The sequence below is a fragment of the Cyprinus carpio genome, chromosome B3 (genome assembly GCF_018340385.1).
Source record: "Cyprinus carpio isolate SPL01 chromosome B3, ASM1834038v1, whole genome shotgun sequence".
NCBI lineage: Eukaryota > Metazoa > Chordata > Actinopteri > Cypriniformes > Cyprinidae > Cyprinus > Cyprinus carpio.
This window is the reverse complement of record NC_056599.1, coordinates 4195122-4222621: the sequence shown is the minus strand read 5'-3', so window position 1 is coordinate 4222621 and position 27500 is coordinate 4195122. Positions and strand designations below refer to the sequence as shown.

At 42.0% G+C, this 27500-nt stretch overlaps 1 protein-coding gene, 1 non-coding gene and 1 pseudogene across 3 annotated transcripts in view; 1 reads left to right on the top strand and 2 right to left on the bottom strand.

Annotated features, from left to right (window-relative positions):
* Positions 1-16034, bottom strand: part of fam234b (family with sequence similarity 234 member B) — a 17410-nt gene extending 1376 nt beyond the window's left edge. The window contains exons 1-11 of one of the 2 annotated variants that reach the window (XM_042721176.1): positions 15885-16034; positions 12734-13114; positions 12549-12665; positions 10421-10598; positions 10225-10339; positions 3076-3226; positions 2869-3007; positions 1388-1585; positions 773-851; positions 421-582; positions 240-342 (exon numbers count right to left, since the gene is read on the bottom strand). In XM_042721176.1, coding sequence (XP_042577110.1) covers positions 240-342; positions 421-582; positions 773-851; positions 1388-1585; positions 2869-3007; positions 3076-3226; positions 10225-10339; positions 10421-10598; positions 12549-12665; positions 12734-13114; positions 15885-15996 — 1735 coding nt within the window. In that variant the 5' untranslated portion in view covers positions 15997-16034. Of the gene's footprint in view, positions 1-239; positions 583-772; positions 852-1387; positions 1586-2868; positions 3008-3075; positions 3227-10224; positions 10340-10420; positions 10599-12548; positions 12666-12733; positions 13115-15884 lie in introns of both variants that reach the window. The other variant, XM_042721175.1, reaches the window with a different exon arrangement.
* A 2694-nt stretch (positions 16035-18728) lies between these two features.
* Positions 18729-18882, bottom strand: LOC122136923. Its single transcript, XR_006154410.1, has one exon. It is a non-coding gene; the product is annotated as a U12 minor spliceosomal RNA (small nuclear RNA).
* Positions 18883-21213: 2331 nt separating this feature from the next.
* LOC109060222 overlaps positions 21214-27500 on the top strand; it is a 10363-nt pseudogene continuing 4076 nt past the window's right edge.

Genomic DNA, 27500 nt, shown 5'->3' with positions numbered 1-27500 from the left:
TTGTTGAAAAAGACGAATATAAAATAAAGTAAACACTGTAAGCAACAGTGCAATCATTAATCTAGTGAATATTCAAACGTGTGTGTAAGTGATTTGTTGTTATTATTAAACAGGACTGGAGCTCCAGTGCGTCTGTGTCAAAATAAAAGTCCCCTTTACAAACACAAACGCTCATCCCTGGTCACGTGACCCGGAGGCAAGCACTGATTGGCCAGTGTGAGTGTGTGGGTGTGGCTCACCGGCGGCGCTGAGGACAGTGTCTGTGGTGCTGCTGAGCTCCAGGAGGATTGTGGGATAGTTCGGGTGGAGCAGGAAGAGCTTGCGGAGGACCGGCTCTGCCACCTGTGGGACACAAACGCAGCCAATGAGACGCCGCTCTGAGCGCATGCACCGGTCATGTGATCTGCAGAGGGGCGTTGCCTTGGAGACGTTCTGCGGCTGCGCCAGCGGATCTCCCGCCCAGAAGAGGAACACCGATTGGCCAGACGCCGTCAGGACCGACGAATCCTCCACCGCCAGACGAGGACACACAAACTCCGCCTCCCACAGGCTCCGCCCCCGTGCACCGTCCATGATCTGCACCTGCGGGTCACACAGACACTGAGCACCACACACACCCAACCGCATGAGATGCAACGCCCATCCAGCCACGTAATGTGATGAAATATCACCCCCACCACATAATGAGAAGATGAGATGCCACACCCACCATACCGCATAATGTGATTAAATATCACGCCCACCCAACCACATGACAACCCGCTACCCACACCTTCCTCACACCATTGGCCGACTGATGAACGAGCAGATCAGGAACGCCGTCATCGTTAAAGTGACCCGCCGCCGGACACCTGCAAACACACACACAAACTGAGTTTTCAACTCGTTACCTGCTAATGGGATTATTCTTGTTAAATAAAAATAACTAAAACCGTTAAATAAATATATACTTATGTCAGTTTAATTTCTATTTTTTGTTAAAATGGAAATGGAAAAATATGAATATACAAAAAAAAATATTTAAAATATTACTAACAACATTTAAAGGGATTACTAAAACTTTAACTCAAATTAAAATAAAAACGGAAAATCAATAGAAAATTATTTAAACTATTAATAAAACTACAAAAACACACAACATTAAACTTTTGCTAAAATGAAAAAAAAAAATTAACGGAAAATTAAATAAAAACTAAATTAAAACAAAAAAACAACAAAAATATACAAAAATATAAATAAAAATGCACAACAAAATTACTATGTGTGTGTGTGTGTGTGTGTGTGTGTGAGAGAGAGAGAGAGACAGTCTGTGTGTGTGTGTGTGAGTGTGTGTGTGTGTGTGTGTGTGTGTGTGTGAGTGTGTGAGTGTGAGTGTGTGAGTACACACGTGTGTATGGAGGCGAGGCTGAGGCTCCAGATGGGCCGAGTGTCGCTGGCTCTCAGCACAGACAGACGTCTGCTGGAGTTACTCAGCACAATCCAGTCACTGCGACTGCAGTTCAGTGCTGACACTCCGTCCAGATTCCTGAGACGCTGACACGAGCCCACCACCAGAGAGAGCAGGAAGTCCACTGGATCAGAGACACTGACACACACAAACACACAGAGAGTCACACACACACACATCAGTTCATAGCAGTGAATGAAGAGGTATCGTATCGATCACAAGTGCAGTATGGAGTACCTCAAGGCTCAGTACTGGGACCCATACTTTTCACACTTTACATGTTATCCTTGGGAGTTCTCAGCAGGAAACACGGTGTTAGCTTTCACTGTTATGCTGATGATACTCAGCTCTATATTTCAAAATGGCTGAAAAACTAAATTAGAATTTTTCACTTACATATTATCATTATTCAAATTATATTCAAATTTAAAAGGTATCATTTTAGCTAGGGGAAAAAATCTTCTGGCTTCTCTCCTAAGGCCACAAGAGGGCGCATTAAGCAAAATATTAATGCATGCTTATTAAAGCAAAAAATTACTTGACTACTGGTGCGTTCCAAGTCATGTCGGATAGATTCTTGAATGCACACTGAAATTTGATACTTTAAATTTTCCTTAAGCCCATAGATTCTGAGCTGGGGGCGTGTCAGTGAGAAAACGTGTTGGATGCACTGTACGCAGCCAAAGATAATAGATATGCAGCATCTGTATCGACGGTAAATTTGTTGAAATTAATAAAAATAAATTTTATTGTAATGTAAAATAAAACTATACAAGTTACATATACAAAATATTTTATTATTGTATAATTATCATAAAATATATAATGATTCAGTTCCCAGGAGGACTTGAACGCAGCGTATCTGTGAAAAAGTGCATAATGTTTATAAACCAAATATAGTTAATTAAGTTCTCATCTCATTATCTTAAACAAAAAATGCAAACATCTAGAGTTTAATACAAAGTGGTGAAAGCAAATCACAAAGAGTACCTTTTTTCAATTAAAATCATGAGATGCAGTGGGATCAGTGATCAAAATTACATTTTACATGGTTTTCTAAACATGCTGCTCTCTTGTGCGAGACGCGAGTGCAGCGGTGATAGATGTCCCTCTAGAAAAAGTGATTAATATGTGTCCTGTGTGAACGGCTTGGTTTCAGTTTCACCGTAAACAAGATCTTCTCCACATTGATGTTCTCTTTTTCTGCAATATTTTGAATGAACAACGTAGCAGCACTGCATCTAGACTAGAAAACAGCTTTAAAAATGCAATTGAATGTGGATTTTTATTTTAAATTCAATGAATATTCTAAATTCTATTTTTTATTTGACAGCCCTAACACACACAGAGTCAGACGAGAGAGAGTGCTTGTGTGTGTTATAGTGTGTGTGTGTGTGTGTGTGTGTCAGCGTGTGCAGCACCTGCTGATGTGAATGAGTGAAGACGAGTTGCTCTTCCTCAGACGCTCCCAGGTGGGATCCTTCAGACGAACTCGAGACGCCGCTGTCTGACCCGTCGCTCTACTGTAGATGAGGGAGAGAGAGACGGCCTCCACCGTACCTGAACACACACACAGAGATAAATACACACACTGTAACACACACACACACACACACACACACACTCACCCAGTCCGAACATGACGTAATAGGCTCCCGTCTGCGTCTCGTGCAGCAGCGGACCAATCAGCTTCCCCTGAGCCGTGAGGTTAAAGTTCACCGGCCGGCCGATCAGAGCACCAGAGCGGCCAGAGATCAGGACCAGAGCCAGATCAGACACCTGAGCACAGACACAGATCATCAGCAAGTGTGTGTGTGTGTGTGTGTTTGTGTGTGTTTATATGCGTGTGTGTGTGTGTCTGTGTGTGTTTGTGAGAGTGTGTGTGTATTTGTGTGTTTTTTTTTGTGACATATCAGGACACAACTGTGTATAATGTCATGGGTATGACACAGGTATTACAAGGAGAGGGTGACTTATGAGGACATAACCCATGTCCCCATTTTTCAAAACACTTATAAACCATACAGAATAAGTTTTTTTGAGAAAGTAAAAATGCACAAAGTTTACCTCAAAAGAAAATTCGGTTTGTAATTCCGATAGAATATACAGTTCGTACAGTATAAAAACCATTACGCCTATGGGATGTCCCCACTCTTCACAAAAAAAAAAAAGTGTGAGAGTGTGTGAGTGTGTGTTTGTGTGTCTGTGTGAGAGAGTGAAAGAGTGTGTGTGTGCGTGCGTGTGTTACAGTTACAGTGTGTGTGTGTGTGTGTGTGGCGTTTAGTGTAGTAAAACACTTATATATGTGTGTGTGTTCAAGTTCAGTTTTATGTTTAAGCACAGAACAAGGCTGACCAAGGTGCTGCACAACAAACAGTAAAATAGAGAGAAAAATCAGTAAACTAAAATAAAACCATACAAGGGCCACACATTGCTACATGTTAAAAGCCTAAGAGAAGAGATGGGTTTTAAGATAGGATTTATAGACAAGTAGCAAGATTTTAAACTCAATTCGATAGTGAATAGGTAGCCAATACAATGATCTCAAGAAGGGAGTAACATGATCTAACATTTTACATCCCTTCAGGAATCCAGCTGCTGCATTTTGGACTACTTGTACCTGAGAGATTTGGGACTTTGATATATCAAAATAGAGGGAGTTGCAATGATCCAGCCGAGACATTATAAAGGCATGGATAGCAACCTCTAGAGAACTCTAAAATTTCAAGGAGTTATCAAACTCAACTCCCAAATTTCAGAACTTCAGGAGAATTTAAGGAATTTGGGGTCTCGAGGTTGAGTCAATTACTTGTCCTATGTTCTGAGGCCCTGAAGACAATAACTTTGGTTTTGTCTGTATTCAAGAAAATGAATTTTTTGGAGAGCCATGATTTGACATCATCAAGACATGCAGATGGAGTATCAATGGCACACTTTGTATTCTTAGCCAAAGGCAAGTAAATTTGCATATCATCGGCGTAACAGTGAAAAGAGACGCCATGTTTCCTAAAGATAGAGCCCAGAGGAAGAAGATAAAGAAAGACGTGAGCAGGACCTAAGACAGAACCCTGAGGAACCCCGTAGGTTAAGTTGTCTGAGGACAAGATAACGCTTCCGTTTTTACAGAGAATCTCTTATTTAAAAAAACAAACACACATTTAAACCAATTTAAGACAACCCCCCCCCCCCCCACCTCCCCCAGACTGTCACGGTAGGAAATCCATTGGTTCCTCCGTGTCATGTTTTGTGTTTGTTTTTGTACGCGCGTAGTCTCCATGTGCTCGTTTGGTTGATTGTTGTCACCTGTGTGTTGATTGTCTCGCTCCAGCTGATCCTCATCTCCACTCAGCTACATAAACTCACTCATCTCTCTGTCTGTTGTCAGATCCTCATTCATGTCTCAGCTTCCCAGTTGGATTACCGTCTCCCGTGTTCGTGTTTCTGGATTGTGTTCGTGTTGTCGTCTTCGTGTGAGTGTTCCGGTCTGTTCCTGGTTTCATCCATCGACCGCCTTCACATTCACCACCGACTTCACCATCAGCACTTCTCACGCCACCGTAGACCTTCTCTCACCATTGCCTACATACTGGACTCTATTATCAATAAACTTCTTCTGATTCCCTGCAATTGCTTCCTCCTCTTTTACGAGCCATCACAGTAGGATCTGACCATCATGGAAGCAGCAGGCGATCGCTCCCCATCTCATCTGGAGGAGTTTCTGCAGAGAGCCGTTGGTCGTATGGATCGCCAAGACAAGGCGATAGATGAGATGGGTCGAGCTTTCCAAGCAATGGTGACGAAGGTGTCCGAGCTCGCTCTCCAGGCTCAACAACAAACAACAACCGCCACCCGCTGCGCCTCTCACGCCACCCACACCGCCGATCGTCTCCGGGGGGATTTCCCAGTCCGAACCACGCCTCCCCATCCCTGAGAAATATGCGGGTGAGCCAAAGTTTTGTCGATCATTTCTGTCTCATTGTTCTCTGCACTTCGCCCTGCAGCCCCGCACGTTTAACACCGAGGAAAAGAAGGTGGCATTCGTCTTGTCACTACTGACGGGGAAAGCTGCCCTCTGGGGGACGGCGGTGTGGGAGAACCAAGACAGCTGCTGTGCCTCGTTCCACGCCCTTTCGGAGGAGATGAGACGGGTCTTCGACCGCTCCGTCGCCGGGAGGGAGGCGGCTAGACTTCTCACGGACCTACGTCAGGAAGACAGGTCCGTATCCGACTATTCCATTGAGTTCCGCACCCTGGCGGCGGAGTGTAAGTGGAACGAAGAGGCGCAGTGGGATCACTTCCTGCATGGGTTGGCTGACCGCATCCAACAGGAGATCCGCGCCGTCGAGCTCCCCACTTCTCTCAATGGCCTGATCGACCTCACCATCAGAGTAGACAACCGACTCGACCAAGCCGCCAGACGGAGGGGGAGAACAGTTCTCGCGACCAGACCGGAGGCTCAGCGCCAGCGCTCAGAGGTTGCGGTCAGCCCACCGGGAGATCTTGAACCCATGCAGGTGGGGCGAGCTCGGCTCTCCCGGGAGGAGAGGATCAGGCTGAGATCCCTGGGACTGTGTTTATACTGCGGCAGCCAAGAACATCACATCCAGCACTGTCCGGTAAAAGACCAAGCCCGATAGTAAGACGGAGGCTACTATCGGGTGGGATCTCTGCCAGGAAGACCTCATCTACATCGACACTCCTTCCGGTGAGTCTACGGTGGTCCACCCACGCACTCGATCATCACGCTTTGTTGGATTCTGGGGCCGAGGGTAGTTTCATGGACTTTAAGTTTGCTACTAAACTCAACATTCCTCTCACCTCCCTCAAACACCCCATTGCACCTTTTTCACTCAACGACACAGACTGCCAGTCATCACACAGACCACTTTACCTGTTTCTCTCATCACATCTGGCAACCATACGGAGGAGATTTCATTTTACATCACGGACTCACCTCAATCTCCCATTGTTCTCGGTCACACCTGGCTCCAGAAACACAACCCCCAGGATCGATTGGCGCCTCGGATCTGTGGCTAGCTGGAGCGAGGAGTGTCATTGGTCTTGTCTTTTGTCTGCTGGTGTTAATGTTTCTGAGTCTGTGTTTCAGGGGGAAGCAGTGGATTTGGCTAACGTGCCCGCGGAGTACCACGACCTGAAGGAGGTGTTCAGTAAGTCTCGTGCTGATTCTCTTCCTCCTCATCGTCCCTATGACTGTGCGATAGAGTTATTGCCAGGAACTTCTCCGCCTAAGGGCAAGTTATATTCTTTGTCTATTCCAGAGACGGCGGCCATGGAGAAATATATATCCAGTTCTCTAGCAACGGGGTTCATCCGCCCTTCTTCTTCTCCAGCGGGGGCGGGGTTCTTTTTTGTGGGAAAGAAGGACGGATCCTTGCGACCTTGCATTGACTACCGAGGGCTGAACAACATAACGGTAAAGAATACCTATCCTTTGCCGCTTATGTCTTCAGCTTTTGAGAGGTTGCAGGGAGCGTCCGTTTTCACTAAATTGGACTTACGTAATGCTTATCATTTGGTCCGCATCAGGGAGGTGGATGAGTGGAAGACTGCCTTTAACACCCCTAGAGGCCATTTTGAGTACTGCGTGATGCCTTTCGGGCTAACGAACTCGCCGGCAGTCTTCCAAGCACTCGTTAATGACGTGTTGCGAGACATGGTCGATCTGTTCATATATGTTTACCTGGATGACATATTGATTTTTTTTTCTTCGTCTCTCCAGGAACACGTGCAACACGTACGACGAGTGCTTCTGCGGTTGCTAGAGAATGGATTGTTTGTCAAGGCGGAGAAAAATGCGTTTTTTCATGCACAGTCTGTTTCTTTTCTAGGACACATCATTTCGACTGAGGGTGTTCGCATGGATCCTGAGAAGGTTAAGGCTGTGGTAAATTGGCCATCCCCAGAGTCTCGCAAGGCCCTGCAGAGATTTCTGGGGTTCGCCAATTTTTTACCTGCGTTTCATTCGCAATTTCAGCCAACTAGTCGCTCCTCTGACCGCCTTGACCTCCCCTAGTTTGACGTTCAGGTGGTCAAACGCAGCCGAGGCTGCGTTTGCCAAACTGAAAAGCTGCTTTTTTTCAGCTCCCATTCTCGTCACCCCCTGATCGCTCACGTCAATTCATAGTGGAGGTCGACGCGTCAGAGGTGGGGGTAGGAGCAGTGTTGTCCCAACGCGCATCCTCAGACGGAAAGGTGCATCCTTGCGCGTATTATTCTCACCGTTTATCTCCTGCAGAAGTTAATTATGACATTGGCAATCGAGAGTTGTTGGCAGTCAAACTTGCACTGGAAGAATGGCGTCACTGGCTTGAAGGGTCGGGGGTACCTTTCATTGTATGGACGGACCATAAGAATCTCGAATACATTAGAACCGCCAAAAGACTTAACTCCAGGCAGGCTCGGTGGGCATTGTTTTTTCGGTCGTTTCGATTTTACACTTTCTTACCGGCCGGGTTCCAAAAACATCAAACCCGATGCTTTATCCCGTCTTTTTGAGCGTTCCGATCGTACTGCTACTCACCCGAGCCCATTTTACCGGGGACCATCATTATCTCCGCGCTCAGATGGGAGGTCGAATCGAAGGTGTTGACTGCCTTAGAAGGGGTAACGCCCCCGGCTCATTGCCCACCGAGCCGATTGTTTGTGCCGGAGGGGTTACGGTCAGACGTTCTCCAGTGGGGTCATTGTTCCAGTGTTGCTTGTCACCCAGGGGTTAGTAGAACTAGGTTTCTAGTCAAGCAACGATTTTGGTGGCCTGGTATGGCTCGTGACGTCCACGACTTCGTCTTGGCTTGTTCAGTTTGCGCTATTGGTAAGACTTCCAATCGACCTCCAGATGGGTTACTCTTACCGCTGTCTGTCCCTTCGAGACCCTGGTCCCACATTTCGCTAGATTTCATTACCGCCCTCCCGCCCTCTAAGGGCAATACGGTGATTTTAACCGTAGTGGACCGGTTCTCGAAGGCGACTCATTTTATTCCCTTGCCCAAATTACCATCAGCCAAGGAAACAGCGGTAGCTGTCATTGACCACGTCTTCCGTATACATGGCCTTCCGACAGACGTGGTTTCTGACAGGGGTCCCCAATTTGTGTCCATATTTTGGCGAGAATTTTGTAAATTGTTAGGAGTGACTGTTAGTCTTTCTTCCGGGTTCCATCCCCAGAGCAATGGTCAAAACCGAGCGAGCCAATCAGGATGTCGAAAGGGTTTTGCGATGTTTTGGCTTCCAATAATCCTTCGTCCTGGTGTCAGCAACTCTCAATTGTGGAGTACGCACACAATTCTTTACCAGTGTCATCTACGGGCATGTCTCCATTTAAGTGTAGTTTAGGGTACCAACCACCTAATTTTGTCAGTACGGAATCCGAGGTTTCGGTCCCCTCCGCACACGCACTAGTCCAGAGGTGTCACCGCACCTGGACCAGAGCTCGCAGAGCTCTGCTCCAGGCTAGGTCGCGCACCAAGGCTAAGGCCGATCGCCACCGGTCGAAGCCTCCCCGTTACGTCGTCGGTCAAAGAGTGTGGCTTTCAACCCAGAATATTCAGATGCGTTCCGTTTCGAATAAGCTTGCTCCCAAATTTATTGGCCCGTTTTCTGTTACCAAAATCATTAATCCGGTAACAGTGCGTCTTAGCCTTCCTCCGGCGTACAGGAGGGTTCATCCCGTGTTCCATGTGTCCAAAATTAAACCGGTGATTTTTTCCCGTCTTAACCCGCCTGCCCCGGTTCCCCCCCCGCCTCGTATCGTTAATGGGGAAACCACATATTTGGTTAATCGTATTCTGGACTCTAGACGGAGGGGATGCGGATTTCAGTACTTGGTGGATTGGGAAGGTTACGGTCCGGAGGAGAGAAGGTAGGTTCCTGCTCGGGACATACTGGATCACCGCCTTATTGATGATTACAATCTACAGATAAAGCAGCAGGCTGGGAACGTCAGGTGACGTCCTAGGGGAGGGGGGGTACTGTCATGGTAGGAAATCCATTGTTTCCTCCGTGTCATGTTTTGTGTTTGTTTTTGTACTCACGTAGTCTCCATGTGCTCGTTTGGTTGATTGTTGTCACCCTGTGTGTTGATTGTCTCGCTCCAGCTGATCCTCATCTCCACTCAGCTACATATACTCACTCATCTCTCTGTCTGTTTGTCAGATCCTCATTCATGTCTCTCAGCTTCCCAGTTGGATTACCGTCTCCCGTGTTCGTGTTTCTGGATTGTGTTCGTGTTGTCGTCTTCGTGTGTGAGTGTTCCGGTCTGTTCCTGGTTTCATCCATCGACCGCCTTCCACATTCACCACCGACTTCACCATCAGCACTTCTCACGCCACCGTAGACCTTCTCTCACCATTGCCTACATACTGGACTCTATTATCAATAAACTTCTTCTGATTGCCTGCATTTGCCTCCTCCTCTTTTACGAGCCATCACACAGACTAACATAAGATGGCAAACAAGAAATGAGAATCTCATGATTGACAGTATCAAGAGCAGATGACAAGTCCAGCATAACAAGAATAACAGAAGCACCAGAGTCAGTAGGGAATAAAATATCATTTAGAACTCTCACGAGGGCCGTTTCTGTGCAGTGGACTGATTTGAACCCCGATTTAAATATAAAAAAAAAAAGTGATTATTAGTTAAAAAAGATTGACGCTGTAGAAGCACATTTTTTTACATTACTTTCGAGATGAACGGTAAGGTGGATATTGGGTGAAAATCTGTAAAATTAGTGTGTGTGTGTGTGCTGCGGTGGTCACCTTGTCCTCCGGCAGTGTTGCGATCAGCAGGTCTGGAAAGGCGTCTCCCTGTAGATCCGGCAGCAGAACAGCGTGAGACACCACATGTCCAACAGCTGTCGTCCACAACGTCCATTGAAACACAGCAGCCGACAACACACACACACACACACACACACGTGTGTGTGTTCAGCTGAGTGAGTGAGTGTGTGAGAGACCTGTGGAGGCGTTGATGGCGATCATGTGACCGGAGCTGATCAGGACGCAGGCAGACGAGTGCAGTGGATCTGAACTTCCTGTCTGCAGTCCACACTGAACAGAGATCAACGGCTCTCTGAGCGACTTCCTCCAGAGCATCTGCCCTCCACCGCCGCCGAGAGCCCACACGCTTAACTCTAAACACACACACACACACACACACACACACACACACAGATTAAACACAAACACACAGATTAAACACACACACGGAGCCAAAACTCTTCTGATGAACTACTGCAGTGAAAGGAGGGACTTTACATCTGCAGTCATTGTTACAATTACCTTTATAGTTATTGTTACAGTCAGTTATTAATATAGTTATTGTTACAGCTACTGTTATTGTTACAGCTACTGTTACAGTTATTGTTACAGTTATTGTTACAGTTATTATTACAGTCAGTTATTAATATAGTTATTGTTACATCAACAATACATTGTTACAGTTATTGTTATAGTTATTGTTGCAGTTATTATTTATTGTTACAGCTACTGTTATTGTTACAGCTACTGTTATTGTTACAGCTACTGTTACAGTTATTGTTACAGTTATTGTTACAGTCAGTTATTAATATAGTTATTGTTATAGCTACAGTTTATTGTTACAGTTACTGGTATAGTTATTGTTGCAGTTATTATTTATTGTTACAGTTACTGTTACAGTCAGTTATTAATATAGTTATTGTTACAGCTACAGTTTATTGTTACAGTTACTGTTATAGTTATTGTTACAGTTACTGTTATAGTTATTGTTGCAGTTATTATTTATTGTTAAAATTACTGTTATTGTTAGTTATAGGGGTTGCACAGACTAATCGACTAGTCGACTTCAATGCTCCGTCATGACGCTTTAAGCCTGACGTCGACTAGTCGCTGGTCCTGTAGAGGGACTTTCACATTTACGCTCCGTTTCCAAACAGTTAAAATGACAAAAAAAATGTATACTCCGAAAGCTCCACAAGAGATGTGTGATTATATTACTGGATGCTCGAAATTGAACGGCAGAATGCACATTCTAAACAGATTATTGTACAGTAAATTAATCGCTGTTCTAATCTAATGTGCTGCTGCACTGTAACGCACACACATACACTACAGACAGTAGCTCGTACATCATGTGCAGATCACAGGCACAGAATCATTCAGCGCGGTAATGTACTGTCAACACTGTTCTGTGATTTCTCAATAAAATAGCTTAGAAACTGAAAATAACTATCAAAAACTAATTAACAAAGCATTGTAAAACATCACTACTACTAGAGAGACACTGCCATGTAGAATTAATTCACACACACAATCGCTCTCACTAATGCATTCATATAAATGGTAATCTTTACTGTGCTACTTTATCTATATCTGATTTAGATCGAGCAGAAATCTGTGAGAAATAAAATGACACAAAGACAAAAGAACTGATAAAAATGAGCTGTTATAGGAGCAATAGCCATGTATGCAGCGCTGTGTCATATACCATATCTGTGTACAAGATGTTTGAGTCTCAGCTCCAGAGTTATTTGTTCTTTAATGACGTCATCAGCGACTAGTCGACTTCCACTGGAGTTTCATCACATAAAAGTCGACTTTAAAAAATCAGAAGTCGTTCAACCCCTAGTTAGTCATAGCCATTGTTAGTTATCATTCTAGTTATTGTTACAGTTATAGTTATTGTTAGTTATCAATAGTTTAATGCTACAGTTATCGTTACAGTTAATGTTATAGTCGTTAGTTATTGTTACATTTATAGTTATTTTTAGTTACTGCTATTTAGATACAGTTACAGTTATCATTATTGATTTCAATATATTCATTGTTGGTTATTTTTAAATATTTTTTGTTACAATTATCTTTAAAGTTACCATTACTGTTACTGTTATCACTACAGTTATTTTTAGTTATTGTTACAGTTATAGGTAGTTATTGTTAGTTATCATTATAGTTCTTGTTAGAGCTACCATTATAGTTTTTACAGTTAACCCTACAGTTATCGTTACAGTTGTTCTTATCGTCATAACTGAAGAGGTTGCAGTCGTATAAATTCTTACACTGGATTGAACAGTTTTTGCGTTTCAGTGGTCTGATTTGCTCACCTTTGCTCTGTGCGCTCATTGGCTGACTGTCGTTGGAGATGTTCGTAACTGCAATCAAAACGTCCTCCAGTCCGTCCCCATCCACATCCCACAATGCAATGGGAGGTGACGTCACGCCTGCGAAGAAGAGCACATGTTGGTGCTGCAGGTTTATTTCAGGGGTTATGCGGTGGAGCGTCACTCACCCGCTGTGTCTCCGAGCTCTCTCTCCCACTGCATCTGGAGCAGCGCCCCCTGTGGGCAGGGAATGAGAAAAGCACACAGCAGCACGAGCAGAGCAGCGCAGGACAGCGGCAGCAAGAACGCTGCGGATCGCATCGCCCCTCGCACCCGCGCCGCCTTCTCCTCCGCGGCTCCGCCCTGACTCCGCCCAGGCCCCACCTCATGCCCCGCCCCCTCCCTCAGCTCCTCCTCCTCATCCAACTCCTCCTCGCCCCTCAGATCAGCCACCGCCGGGTTCAGACCGTTACGAGGATAATTCAGCACCAGATCATCGTCCTCCGTCTCATCCTCGCTGTCAGCCTGCGTCAGCGGGTCATACTCGCCCAGATCCGAGCCCTTCTTACCTACACACACACACACACACACACACGTCAACAAACTCAGCATCACATGATCATTGTGCAGGTAAAGTTAGTTATTGTTAGTTATCATTACAGTTTATGTTACAGTTATTGCTATAGTAACTGTTAAAGTTACTGTTATCATTACAGTTACTGTTACAGTTACTGTTAAAGCTATCATTATAGTTATTGTTACAGTTACTGTTACAGTTACTGTTAAAGCTATCATTATAGTTATTGTTACAGTTACTGTTACAGTTACTGTTAAAGCTATCATTATAGTTATTGTTACAGTTACTGTTACAGTTACTGTTAAAGCTATCATTATAGTTATTGATTCAGTTACTTTTACAATTTTTGTTAAAGCTATCATTATAGTTATTGTTACAGATATCATTTGTTATTGTTATCATTATAATCATTGTTAGTTATCGTTAGTAATCACTAAAGCTCTAATTTTTTTGTTACAGTTATCGGTTACACTTTAATTTAATTCATTTGTTACACCAGGGCTCGCACAGTCGCTAGCCCGATGTCCCAGGGCTATTGTGTTTTCCAGTCAGCTAGCAAAATGTACCAGCGCCCTACCCGATGGGATATCTTGAATAGTGATATAGCTAGCAAGCAAGCAATTGAAAGTGCTTTACAGACATGAAGAAACCAAAATGATACAGCAATGAATAAAAATGTAACTGAACAGAATTGAAACATAAATAGAAAATTGCTAACTTGATAGTTGTTCACTCGCTTGTAGGGTTGAAACGGATCGTAGTGAATCGTTTGCACTTGTTTCTAAGTTTGCCGATTTAAACATTCAAGCGTTTTAACACATTTGCGTGCATTTCGGAGCTAGCGCGCTGGTTTCTGAACGCACAGAGAGCTGCTTTTCAGACAATGCACGTACACAGAATTGATTCCTCTTTCACGTATCCTTGCTTCTGAATGAACACATACACACAAAATTATCTCAAAATAATTGTCTCTGCAAGTATTCTTGTAAACACAGTGGTTATGTGAACGTAGAAATCTCCTGTGCATTATTATATTGGATCTGTGCATTCAGTCTTAAAGGGGCAGCAGCCTGTAAATACCTGCTGTTCCATTAGCGCCACCTGCTGTCAGAGAGTGACATATGCATCTCATTCACAGAGCTAAAATCAGACCATTCTGTTTTTGCTTTAAATTTCTAAATTATACAATCCCAATAAGATGTATTTAAGCATCTTTTTTTGATCGTAATCAGATGGTTTACTCTGATTTTAAATAGAGCGCAGACAGAGCCTTTGTTTAATATGAAGAGATTTCTTTTAGTTGTATAATTTTTTATTTGATTTGGGATTTGTTTTAAAATTTCAAGTTAGTTTTATTATTTAACTTTTCAATTCCACAAAGAAATATGCAGCATTTTGTCTGAGAAATAATAAAAGGAAACCTTTTAGTCTGTAATTTGTCTTAAATCTCATTTTGTAAAAAAAATAAAAAAATAAATAAATTGTAAGAAAACGGTAACATGTAACCTATATCGTGAATTTCATCGCATCGTACGTTTATTGAATCGTTTCATCGTTTTGCTGATCATGCTGATTTGTCCACAGTAAAGTTCAGCTGATGTCTTTTATATTCGGGCTAGTTCAGTTCATTTTGGGCTACCAAAGCCTGAAGAGTGCCTGCCCCAAGGACTACCAGGGATTTGATATTTTGTGAGCCCTGTACACGTTACATGTATTTACTATTATAACAATAAACTGTACATAATTAAATGTACGTAATCCTAAACCAAACCCTAATCCTAACCCTAACCATACAGTAAGTACATGTACTGTAGTTAATTAATATTACTCAGTACTTAAATGTATAATTATACTGTAACAAAGACACCTTGAAATTAAGCCTAACCCAGTTATCTTTCAAGTTACTGTTACAGTTATTGTTAGTTATCATTATAGTTATTGTAACAGTTATCGTTAGTATTGTTACAGTTATCATTATAGATGTTACAGTTATTACAGTTACTGTTATCATTAAAGTTATTGTTACAGTTACAATCATCAGTAACAAGTTTAATTATCGTTACAGCTATTAAAATGAGCTTCACAGTTAACATCACAGTTATAGTCCAGTTATCATTACAGCAGTTGCTGTTACACTCATCTTAATAATCATAAAAGAAAGACTAACTCTCAAAATAAAAAAGTGTGACATAATCATTGAGCAGATAAAGATTCAGCTGATGTCTCCAGAACAAACGTGTCATTTAATTTCAATTATTCAGTCATTAAACTTAAGAAAGACTAACTTTGTAAATAAATAAATAAATAAACACCCCTTCAACAAAGAAGCACGTGGTCACGTGACTATTCGGTCCACCATATGGTACTGTGTTGTTTGTCCACTGCTGTACTATGGTACTCTCGCGGTGTTTACCGCACATACAGCAGCATGAATCCGTGATTAACTGATGATTATTCACTGCTGAATATAACGTGATATTATATAATCGAGTGGTTATTATACGCTGCGCTCGTCTCGACGGCGCGCTCTCGTGCGCGCGCGGGTCATCTATAAACGCTCGAGCAGATATCTGATCATTAGATCAATCACTCTGATCGTGTAGAATTTAAACGCACTGCAGCGGTATAACGGAACGAAGCCGCGTCCGGTAATCGCATCACTGACGTCACCGAACAAAACACAGCAGCGCCGCGTGCGAGCCGCCGCTTGCTAATATCAGCCGATCATGGTATCGTTTGTGCTCTATTAATGAATGACTCACCCGGTAATTTCAGAGCACGAGACAGAGACGCAGCCATAGCGCGCGATGTTATCAGCGATGACGCGCCTTCTGCTACTGCTGCTGCTGCTGCAGCGCTGGAGAGATGCATCATGGGAAATGTAGTCTTCTCCGGTGAAGGCAGAGTGAATCTGATGTTGAGACCTTTTTATGTAATATTTCAGCAGGTAAAATCGCAAATGAAAACATCATTGCTTTCATCTACACTACCAGTCGAAAGATTTTGAACAGAAAGATGTTTAATGTTTTTTTAAGAAGTCTTTCTGCTCTTCTGCATTTATTTGATCCAAAGAACAGCAAAAGCAGTAACATTGTGAAATATTTTTACTATTTAAAACAGCTGTTTTCTGTGTGAATCTCTGTTAAAGTGTAATTTATTTCTGTGATGCGCAGCTGTATTTTCAGCATCATTACTCCAGTCTTCAGTGTCACATGATCTTCAGAAATCATTCTAATATGATGATTTACTGCTCAAGAAACATTTCTGATTATTATCAATGTTGAACACAGCTGAGTATAATTTTTTCAGGTTTCTTTGGTGAATTTAAAGATCCAAAGGTCAGCATTTATCTAAATGAATAGCTTTTGTAACATCATACATTAAATGATTCGAAAGTTTAACCCTTTGATGCACAACATGGGTCCAAAGTGACCCGTACTCATTTCCTGTGTATCTCAGTTATGTTTCTTTGTCGAATCTCTGAAAGAAATGCATTTTATCATTTATTATTCCAGGTGTTCATTAAATATCTTGTTTTTGACTTCCACAAATCATGTTGTTTATTTTTCCTTGTATTTCTCTACATCAGTTTTACACACATGACCCATTCAGATTAACTGAAGGAGATGAAGCTCTGAATCTTTTGCGAATCATTTGTTTCGAAACAGTGGTTCGGAGAGCGCATCAAACTGCCAAAGTCACGTGATTTCAGTTGCGTCACAACTGCTTCGAGACCCACCTCTGAGCGGTTTCATCATAAAAAAAAGAAAAAAAGACCAGTTTTTCATCATTTTACCAAGACATTTTTGTGCAATCAGGAGGATGAGTAGTAGTTAATAGTCTCTACTGGCCTGTTTAGACAAGCTGTCCATAAAACAAACAAAACAAGCACTGCGAATTAGTATATATATATATATAAATAAGTGAAGTGAAGTGAAGTGACATACAGCCAAGTACAGTGTCCCATACTCTGAATTGGTGCCAACCAATCAAAAAATCAAAAACACAAACAAACAGACACACACCGTGAACACACACACACACACACACACACACACCGTGAACACACACCCGGGGGAACACCGTGAACACACACACACACACCGTGAACACACACACCGTGAACACACACACACACACACACACACACACACACACACACACACACACACACACACACACACACACACACACACACACACACACACACACACACACACACACCGTGAACACACACCCGGAGCAGTGGGCAGCCATTTATGCTGCAGCGCCCGGGGCAAGTACACCCGGCTGCAGGCTGCAGATCGAGGCGGGGCTGCACGTGTCGCCCCGCCCCATACCTACTCTGATTGGTTCGGTCGTCTTTCATAGACATACATGATAGGAAATATGTTCGTAGTTGGTGTAGGATGGAGTATGTTGTTTAAAAAGCTAAAAACACTGTGCAGTTTTACAAAGCCTTCATTATAAAGCACAGTTGTTTATTGTTAACTTGACTCACTGTGTCTGATTTACTGAATCACTAGATGTTATGTGCTGCAACTTTAATCTTCTGGATTTCAGAATCATCACTGGCCGGTAGAAATAAAAGTTTATCGATTTCTTCACTTTAAAATAACGAGGAGCAGCATATTTTCCTGAAATAAAGGGGAGGAAATGTATATGCTTTGTAATGTAGTAAAGAAAATTAAAGTTTCATAAAAATGTAAATGGCACACAGCAGACACATTAGCTTATCAACTGCATGACAGATAATTATAACAATAATTGTCTTGTCATGCTATATAAATTAAAACAATACTGATACATCCTTTTCATTTCCTTTCTCATACTCTGATGACATGAAATAATCAAATTTTCAAAAAATGATTTAATTAAATTAATTAAACCCAATTCATTTATTAAATGTAGTGGTTTGTTCATCTGTTAGCCTAAAGATCAGCTTAATTTAGCAAAACATTCATTTCAGGGACATGGAGGGTTACATGCTAAGTTTTTTTCTTCTTCTTCTTCTTCTTCTTCTTCTGTGCTTTATAATGAAGGCTTTGTAAAACTGCACAGTTTTTAGCTTTTTAAACAACATACTCCATCCTACACCAACTACACACACATTTCCTATCAAGTATGTCTATGAGAGACGATCGAACCAATCAGAATAGATATGGGGCGGGGCTACACGTGCAGCCCCGCCTCGATCTGCAGGCTTCTCTTGCTCGAGGACTTCCTCCCCCACAATCAAACCCACAACCATACTCTAACCCACAACACTCCCCTTGCTCAAGGACTGCCGGCCCGAGACTCGAACCCACAACCCTAGGGTTAGGAGTCAAACTCTCTAACCACTAGGCCACGACTTCCCCAAACATTATACAGACACTTCGTATGGTATATTATTAATTTTACATTCCACACTCAATTCGCAATTAAAATCTGAAAATCATTCACATCCAAGTCTCAGTCTTAGTTTAGTTAGATTTATCCACTCATCATCCGCGTGCGGTGTTTCGAGTAACTGAATCGTTTCGTGTAATTGAGTCGAGTCCTCGTGAAGACTCGTTCACTCGCTGGTGTTCTCGGTCTGTTTTTAACGGTGTGAGGGTGTGTTCGGGGCAGATCCTGGCTCTGCTCGGCATCTCACTAAGTAGGTGAGTCACCTCGCAGACGGACCTGTGCCCTTTCAAAAATTCTTCTCGCGAGTTTGAGCGAGGACACGGGCGTCACCCCGCGTCGTTATTTTCCTTACTCATCAGTTTAAGGCATAAGGTGCTAGTTCCCGCGCGCGCGCTCCTGCTCCCGCGCGCCAGGCTGCTCCGCGACGGTGAGGGGCGAGCGATAAACGCGCAGTGCGCCCGCGGGCGACCGACGACACCCGCACGCCGCCTCACACACACACAGCAGCACACGAGTGCACTTCATAGTGTGCAGAGCGAGAAAAAGCGTAGTTTGTGGCTCGAGTGAGGTCTTCGGGCGGTGCGTTGTGGGATAGGCCGTGACGTCACCGCGTTTCGCTGTTTGGAGGCGGAAACACCCGGCTGCAGCTTGCAGATCGAGGCGGGGCTGCACGTGTCGCCCCGCCCCATACCTACTCTGATTGGTTCGTGTGTAGTTGGTGTAGGACGGAGTATGTTGTTTAAAAAGCTAAAAACGCTGTGCAGTTTTACAAAGCCTTCATAATAAAGCACAGAAAAAAATAAATAAGACATTAGGCCTAACCTGTAACTCACCATGTGTCTGAAATGATTGTTTTGCTAAATTAAGCTGATATTTAGGCTAACAGATGAACAAACCACTACATTTAGTAAATGAATTGGGTTTATTATCCACAGTGGGAGGATTAGGTCTTCATTTAGAAGAATTAAATATGAATTAAATCATTTTTGTAAATTGGATTATTTCATACCATCAGAGTATGAGAAAGTATTGTTTTAATTTATATAACATGACAAAACAATTTATTGTTACATATAATTATCTGTCATGCAGTTGATAAATGACACTGCAGCAGGCTAATGTGTCTGCTGTGTGCCAATTCAGGTTTTATCAAACGTTAATTTTCTTAACAACATTGCATGGCATAATAAATGTTTTTTTTTTTTTTTTTTTTTTTTTTAGCAGCAAATCAGAATATCAGAATTATTTCTGAAGGATCATGTGACTGGAGTAATGGTGATAAAAAAATCAGCTTTGAAATCTCAATAAATGGCATTTTGAAATATATTCAAATAGAAAACAGTTATTTTAAATAGGCTAGTAAAAATATTTCAAAATGTTACTGTTTTGCTGTATTTTGGATCAAATAAATGCAGGCTTGGTGAACAGAAGAGACTTCTTTTAAAAACATTAACAAGCTTTCTGTTCAAAAACTGTTGACTGGTAGTGGATACTATAGGCAACTTTCATTTTTCTCTCATTCTACACATTTTAATTGGATCACATAATAAGGCAGATGGACAATAACAAATAATAATGATTTATGTACTACAAACACTTTTTTTTTATCACATAATAAGGCAGAATAGTTTCTATACTGTAATAAATGCTATGTCAATTAGCACTGCATTGTTCATATACTTTATTTATCATCTGCTGGAGATGACTTGAAAAACCATATATTGTCGCAGTCGTATGTTTAATGTCTTCGTGTTTCCAAAAGTTTCTGTTTTTCTGTGAAAACAACTGTTTTCATACAGCGATAGCTGGACGCTTTTGTGGTCCGTGTACGTTTTGATAGTTTGTTTTTTCGTTTGAAACACAAAACAAAATAACGAGAAACCACCTGTTTTTCGCTTGTCGTTTCAAACCAAAAACAAAGAAACGGTAAAAAAAAAAAAGAAGAGCCGTTCTCCCGTTTTTTTGGTTCTGAATCCCAAAAACGAAAAATGACAAAACCAAAATCAAATAACGGTCCGATTTTTGGTTTTTTTTTAAATTCCTTTTTCCATCTTTTCGTTTGAAGATCTACATTGAAATACAGACAGGTTGGCCACGTGACCCGGAAGTAATAGCAAATATCGCCTATCAAAATAAAAGCCAAGCTTTTAGAACGGTCATAATATGCAGCGCTAAACGTTATACCAGAGTAACGTTAGAAGAAGAAAAATCTATTAATAAATAGCCTTATATAAACCTGGACCGGAATAAATATGTTAGCAACAGTAGTTTATTACAGCTATTTAATATCGTGCCTATCCAGACATCACCAGTCACGTTTAATGAGCGCATTGTTTGGTTCAATACAGTTGGTAATATAGTTTAACCTAAGAACTTATTGTGTGTGCAGAGTTGTTACTGTTATTATATAATAATAATAATAACAAAATATGATCTTCTTAAGGTTCTCAAGCTTGTGTTTCTACAGCAGATTCTTATTATTCCAGATTAGATTCGAGTGAGGTGTAAACTGTGTTTAAAAATGAACCAACCTGCTTGTTTGGGTTGTCATTAATATAATGTTTTGCTTTCGTCACATTCATTAATATAAAGAATGTAAAAAGAAAAGGAAAGAAAAAACGTCACAGTTGTTATCTATGTGATGATTAAATAAGACACGGCTCGCGTTTTCTCGTGCTCCGCGTGTATTTTGACCCTTTCCGCTTCCCGTCACGCGCCGCTTTGCTCCGCCCATATGTACGTCACGCATGCGCGCTGTGTTCCGCACAGAATCCACTCCAGCGCAGACATGGCGGATCTCTCTGTGGACGAAGTGATTCGTCGACGCAGTTTTAACGCTAGAGGAGTCAGTAAGAGGTAAATATGTTCAGATACTTCGAACGGCATTCATTTAAACCGCTGGGGTGTTTGAGCGTTATTCTGTCGTTACAAACGCAGGCGTTTAGCTCCTGGTGTTGAGCGCGATGTCCCGCCTTCTCTCGCCGCTGATTGGTTAATACGGCCGTTTGAGCTGACGCTCGCCTTCTCATTGGCTGACGCGCGTGACTCTCGGCGTCCTGCGCGTTTCAGTCCTCGGCTGCGTTCACAAACAAACCTCGTACATTAGTTTAATTCCGCGTATCTCTCCACATTATCCACACAAACCAGAGCGGTTTGTTATTAACCCGCGAGACCAGCTCAGTCTAGTCTAGACCGAGTCCAGAGAGACACGAGACCTGGAGAACCTATCTAGTGCACATAACTCTAGTGCACCACTATACCTGTATCTGCTCCACTGTAACAAACTTTTACATGACCGTTAACCGTGAATCTGAACTAATGACTGCTAGTGACCTTACTATGATTGTGTGCGCTTTAAGATGTTGTGAAGATTACAGATGGGCTTAAGTACTGTTCAAAGAATAAGTGAGGAGAGCATGCTGCGACCGAACCGAGCTCGAGGAGGTCTGGTGGTTCGGTGATCCCTCTTCGAACATCACTGGACGAGTCAATCATACATCCATTTAAAGAAATATTAACATGCAGTAATAATCATGAAATATCTTGATTGGGACTCGAGTGGACTCAGGAATAAGTCCGATTCCTAATGTCCGAGTCAGTACCGAGTCAAAATGCATGACGAGACCAAGACCATTAACATAGGGTCTCGAGACCGAGTTCAAGTCCGAGTCTCGAGCACTCAGCACTGCTACACATGCTTTTGATTCTGAGAAGAACGGATGCTTACACATCTGCACACACATTCCCTTTTTAATGAGGGGATATTTTTATTTCGTGTCTTGTATAAAGGCCATTCTAAGAACTGGTTCAAAGTCAGTGTTGGGGAAACAAAATTAAAATTCAGAAATTGTGTATGTATGCAAATTGTATAATATCCAAAGCAACGTTACACATTTCTAGTAATTGTGCAGTTAATTCTCAAAATGTATTTTCAGAAAGTATTGGAATATTAGTCTTCTCCCACAGTTTGTCACTACTGAAACAGTAATAATAATTTAATTAGAAGAGTTGTGTTGTCCTAATAAGATTTTGCTTGCATTTAGATTGTAAATATATTTTTTTGCTATTTTATTGGCATTTTTTCAAAGGTAAATCCATAATTAAATTTTTAACAGTATTTCAATTGTGATTTATGAGATGTGTTGTATTTTGAATCAAAACGTTGATCAGACTGATTTCAGAGTTCAGGATTCTATGCACTGAACCAAACACTATCATAACATCTTAGTTTTTGTTGGTAACTCTGCTGTTGTCCCTCCCACAGGCCCATATATGGCAGAGGGGCGGGGTCAGTGGGCAGGGCCTTCGATGCCCGTCAGATGATTGGCAGCGGTGATGTCAGACAGCGTCTGGGAGTGGGCGGAGCTACAGGAGGTAAGCGTCCTGAGCTTGGCGCTAGCTGTGGTTTACGCTCGTGTTGTTCATCGCTCTGTCCGTGCAGTGTTTCAGGTGAAGGATGCGCGAGAGAAGCTGGGACAGAAGGACGCTCGCTTCCGGATCCAGGGTCGAGGGGGCGGAGCCGGAGCCGTACAGGACGCGCGGCAGCTGATAAACTCACGCAAACAGCAGCAGACTCCGCCTCCCAGCGCGACGCCCGTCAGACCCGCGGGAATCCCTCACGTACAGATCCACAACACTGGCCCCGTCTCCGCCGGGCCCCGGCCCCTGAGTGCCAGAATGGGCGTGGCCCTGCAGCCGGGGGGCGGGATCACCACAGTAGTGGACGCACGTGATAGGTTGAGCTTAAAGAGGAGCGTCCCGACGGCGTCCAATCAGAGCGCAGCATTTTTAAAGATCACCAAAACCATCCAGGTGAGCAGATGAGTGACGGTTATACCATGACTCTGACTCTGAGCACCAGTGACGCTGTGTGTGTGTGTGTGTGTGTGTGTGTGTGTGTGTGTGTGTGTGTGTGTGCAGCAGAGGCCTGTGGGAGTGACCAGCGGGGTCCGTGTCAGTGTTCCCAGTGGAGCTGCTCCGGTGAGACTCCAGTCCTCATGAATGCTGATGATTATAATGAGTGTCCATAATTAAACACCCCATCATTTCTGACTGCAGGTCATGTCTGCTGCTCCTGAGGAAGATGATGGAGCTGTGATCCCCAACAAACAGATGAAGATCACTACAGCCAACAACCTGCAGACACGAGTGAGACTCACACACACACACACACTCTCTCTCTCTCTCTCTCTCTCTCTCACACACACACACTCTCTCTCTCTCTCTCTCTCTCTCTCTCTCTCTGTTACACACACACACACACACACACCTCTCACACACACTCTCTCTCTCTCTCTCTCTCTCACACACACACACACACACACACACACACACACATCTGATGCAGAGCTGAGTTATTCAGAGAGTGCACGACAGCTGGGCAAACAGGATATAGTCTCTATAATAGTTCAGAAGTTTAACACAGACATGTCCAGGAGAGCTCATTTATCCAGAACAGCTCTGAAGGTGGTTTCAGGAACCAGCGGGTGAAGACATATACAGTGTTGAAAACAGTTGTGTACAAATTGTGTTCAGGATTCTCTGATGAGTAGAAAGTTCAAAAGAACAGCATTTATCTGAAATAGAATCTTTTGTAACATTTTAAATGTCTTTACTGTCACTTTAGATCAATTTAATGCATCCTTTCTGAATAAAAGTATTCATTTCTTTAATTTATTTCCACACCAAAAAGAAATAATTAAAATTCTTACTAACCCCAAACTTTTGAACAGTAGTGTATAATGTTACAAATTCTATCTATTTCAGATAAATGTTGTTCTTTTGAACTTTCTATTAAATCACAGAATCCTGAAAAGTTTTCAACCTTGATAATTGTTTTATTATTATTTTAAATTGTAATAATATATCATGATATCACTGTTTTTCTGTATTTTGGATCAAATCAATGCAGGCTTGGTGAACAGAAATGACTTTTAAACGGTAGTGTACGTCCAACAGAATAATTCTAGCATTATTTACCAATCCAGTATTTATTATTTCCCCTAAAACAGCTGGATGATTGACACTTTGTGATAATAATGTTTGTTCCAAAAGACTTGTTTAAATGCAAGAATCTGGTTTATTACATAATAAATTAATGCACTAAACTAGTTTATTAGATATTAAAATATAAACTGTGAGGAGACCGGCTGTCAGTCTGTGTTTCAGTGCAGGGTCCATAGTTTCGTCCAGTAGGGGGCGTCACGGGGCTGTTCTGAGTGAGTGTCTGTCAGCAGAGTATTCAACATTTCAGTCCAAAACTCTGCTTTACTCAGGAACTAACAATGGCTGTCAATATCTCAATCATAGCTATTTCAAGAGTGAATCACGCATTTATATGCCGATGTTATTCCTGAAACTTTGCAGCGTGTGTGTGGCCGTTGATCTCAGCAGCATGAAAAACAGGTTTTATACAGTTCACCACACCCTTTATAATGACTACAGCTGTCACTCATCTTCATCGAGATCTCCAGCACCCCAGAACCAGGCCTAATAATAATTTACACAAGGAATGCAAAAGCCCCAACATGGAGTTAATAAATTATATATATAATTACCCCTCAAAAAAGTCAGTAAGAAGCTTCCTCTTCTCGACTGCGAGTGGTGTTTTTTATTCTCCATGTTTTTAGCTGAGGGTAGCTTCATCGGAGCAGCGCCACACGCTTGAAATCAAGCAGTCCTGTCTTTCTCAGCTGTTTACATTCATTTAAAACACACCTGACTGCGTTTACGAGAATGATCGTCGAGACGGGTTTTGCGAGTGATTTTGTAAACACGGCTTTAAAGTCCAAAATAATCATAAAGTGTTGGGAGAAAACCTGATGTGTGTCAGATATGCATCACGCACGTCAGATTTAAAGAAACTTGCTGAAGTCTGTCATTGATGGAAATGATGGAAAAGAAAAAGAGAAGTCACTCGACTCTTCTAGTCGCTGATTAACTTTTGTTCCTTGAGTAAAGATTAATCTATATAGTTTATACATACAGAGTTTATAGTTTATGTGAAGATTGTTTTACATTCACTTAAATTAAAAGTTGTTATTTTTCAGAGCCTAGATAAATGTTAAAAATAACACTTCAGTGGCTATAATTAGAGAGGAAGATGTGTTTAATATAGACATCATCAGCAGTGTTATCAAAAATGTGTTATTAATAAAGAGACTTGGGAAAGAGATTCATAAAGATGGTATATTAGAAATATAAGTTTAATGTTGTTTCTACATTAATTTAGAGGTTCAATGTGAAATTATGACAATATAGCAATAATCAGTTAGTCATGATTAATTACGGAAAATGTGATTAGTTTTTTTTATTTATTTATTTTATTGACAGACAACACAAATGTTATCCTTTCACAGACGTTGCCATAAAGAGACTGCGATGACCCACAGCACCCGTGACCCCCTTCAAATTTTCAATTCAATAATCCGGCCCTCAAATCAAAATAATTGACTGTTGTGACTAAAACTTGATTGCAGGCACACATATATTTTTTTCAATCTAAAAAGTAAAATAAAAAAAGATGTATTTTACTTAAATGTAAATAAATTTTCAGATATATGCCAGATTTTTTTTTTTTTTTTTTTTTTTTTGTAAATGTGGGGTCATATGAAAAAAAAAAAAATTACATACCTTATATAGATATAATATAGATAGAAAATGTAGAAAAATCTTACTCCACTGAGATGAAGGGAAACACGTGTTTTTAATCAAGTAAAAGTTGATTGGGGTTATATGGACCCCAGGAACGATTGAGGGTTAACTTGTGCTCTGTGTTCTTGAACATTTCGTTGAGGATGCCATCTGGTCCACTTGCTTTTGTGTGTTTTTAAGGGGCCTGGATTTTTTTAATTCAGTTCATTTTCTGTAATGGGGTAGTTTACTGGGTTTGGTATTTATCAGCTGTATGTTATCTGTCTCTCTCACTCATTTCCGGTGTGTTTGTTGAGCGTGAGCGGACTGAGTGGTGCGAGTGCAGGTGGTGATTGTGAGTGAATCCTTTCTTTCTTTTCTTTTTTTTCTTGCCTGAGTTTGTTTCTTTAAGTGCTTGATACTTATTTGACTTGTCGGGCCGCGTGCTGCCGTTCACTGAGCGGGGAGCATGACGGCCCCGCGGTCGCAGGTTTGGAATAATCTCACGCGGTGAGTGTGGAGGACTGTTGTGTGGCTGTGGGTGAGGTCGTGGGGCATGGACATGTTGTGTGGATGAACCGTGCCACGGTTGTTTTTCTTAGCTCGATTGAAAAAGCAAATGAGTTGGTTGAGACTGGTTTAGTTGTTGACAACCTCTTTACTCCTGTACTCCCGCTTTCCATGCCGTCTAAGAAAGTGTTGTTGTCTAATGTCCCGCCGTTCGTAAGTGACGAAACGTTAGTTAGAATTATGCCCAGGTATGGTAAACTGGTGTCACCTATCAAGATGATATCAGCTGGCTGCAAGTCCCCTCTCCTGAAACGTTTTCTTTTCATGATCTTAAAGGAAGATGAAGAGCTAGATTTGCAGTGTTTTGTGTTTGTAAACTTCATCAAACCAAGGAGTGCATACTGGCAATTAAATGTTAATTTGTTAAGCGATAAGTATTTTAAAGACATGTTTAAGGTGTTTTGGGAGGAGTTCAAAACTACAAAGGGATCTTTTAATTCCTTACGACAATGGTGGGACTTCGGGAAAATCCAAATGAAACAATTTTGCATACAATATGCTCAAAACGTCACTAAAGAGGCTACTTTAGTTATGAACACCTTGGAGGCCGATATTTTAAAACTTCAAAAATTAGCTGAGACAACTGGTGTCCAAACCTATTTTGACTCTTTGGTCAATAAGAAGGATAAATGGAAATGTTTAACTCTGAAGATGTCATACAGAGGGCGGATTTTAATAGTTAATAATTAAATTGCATCCTCATTATGGCATAAATTTGCATGTATCGATCCTGCCACTCACCTGTTAGCCAGAATCCAGGCTACTTCAGTAGATTTCTTTTTGGG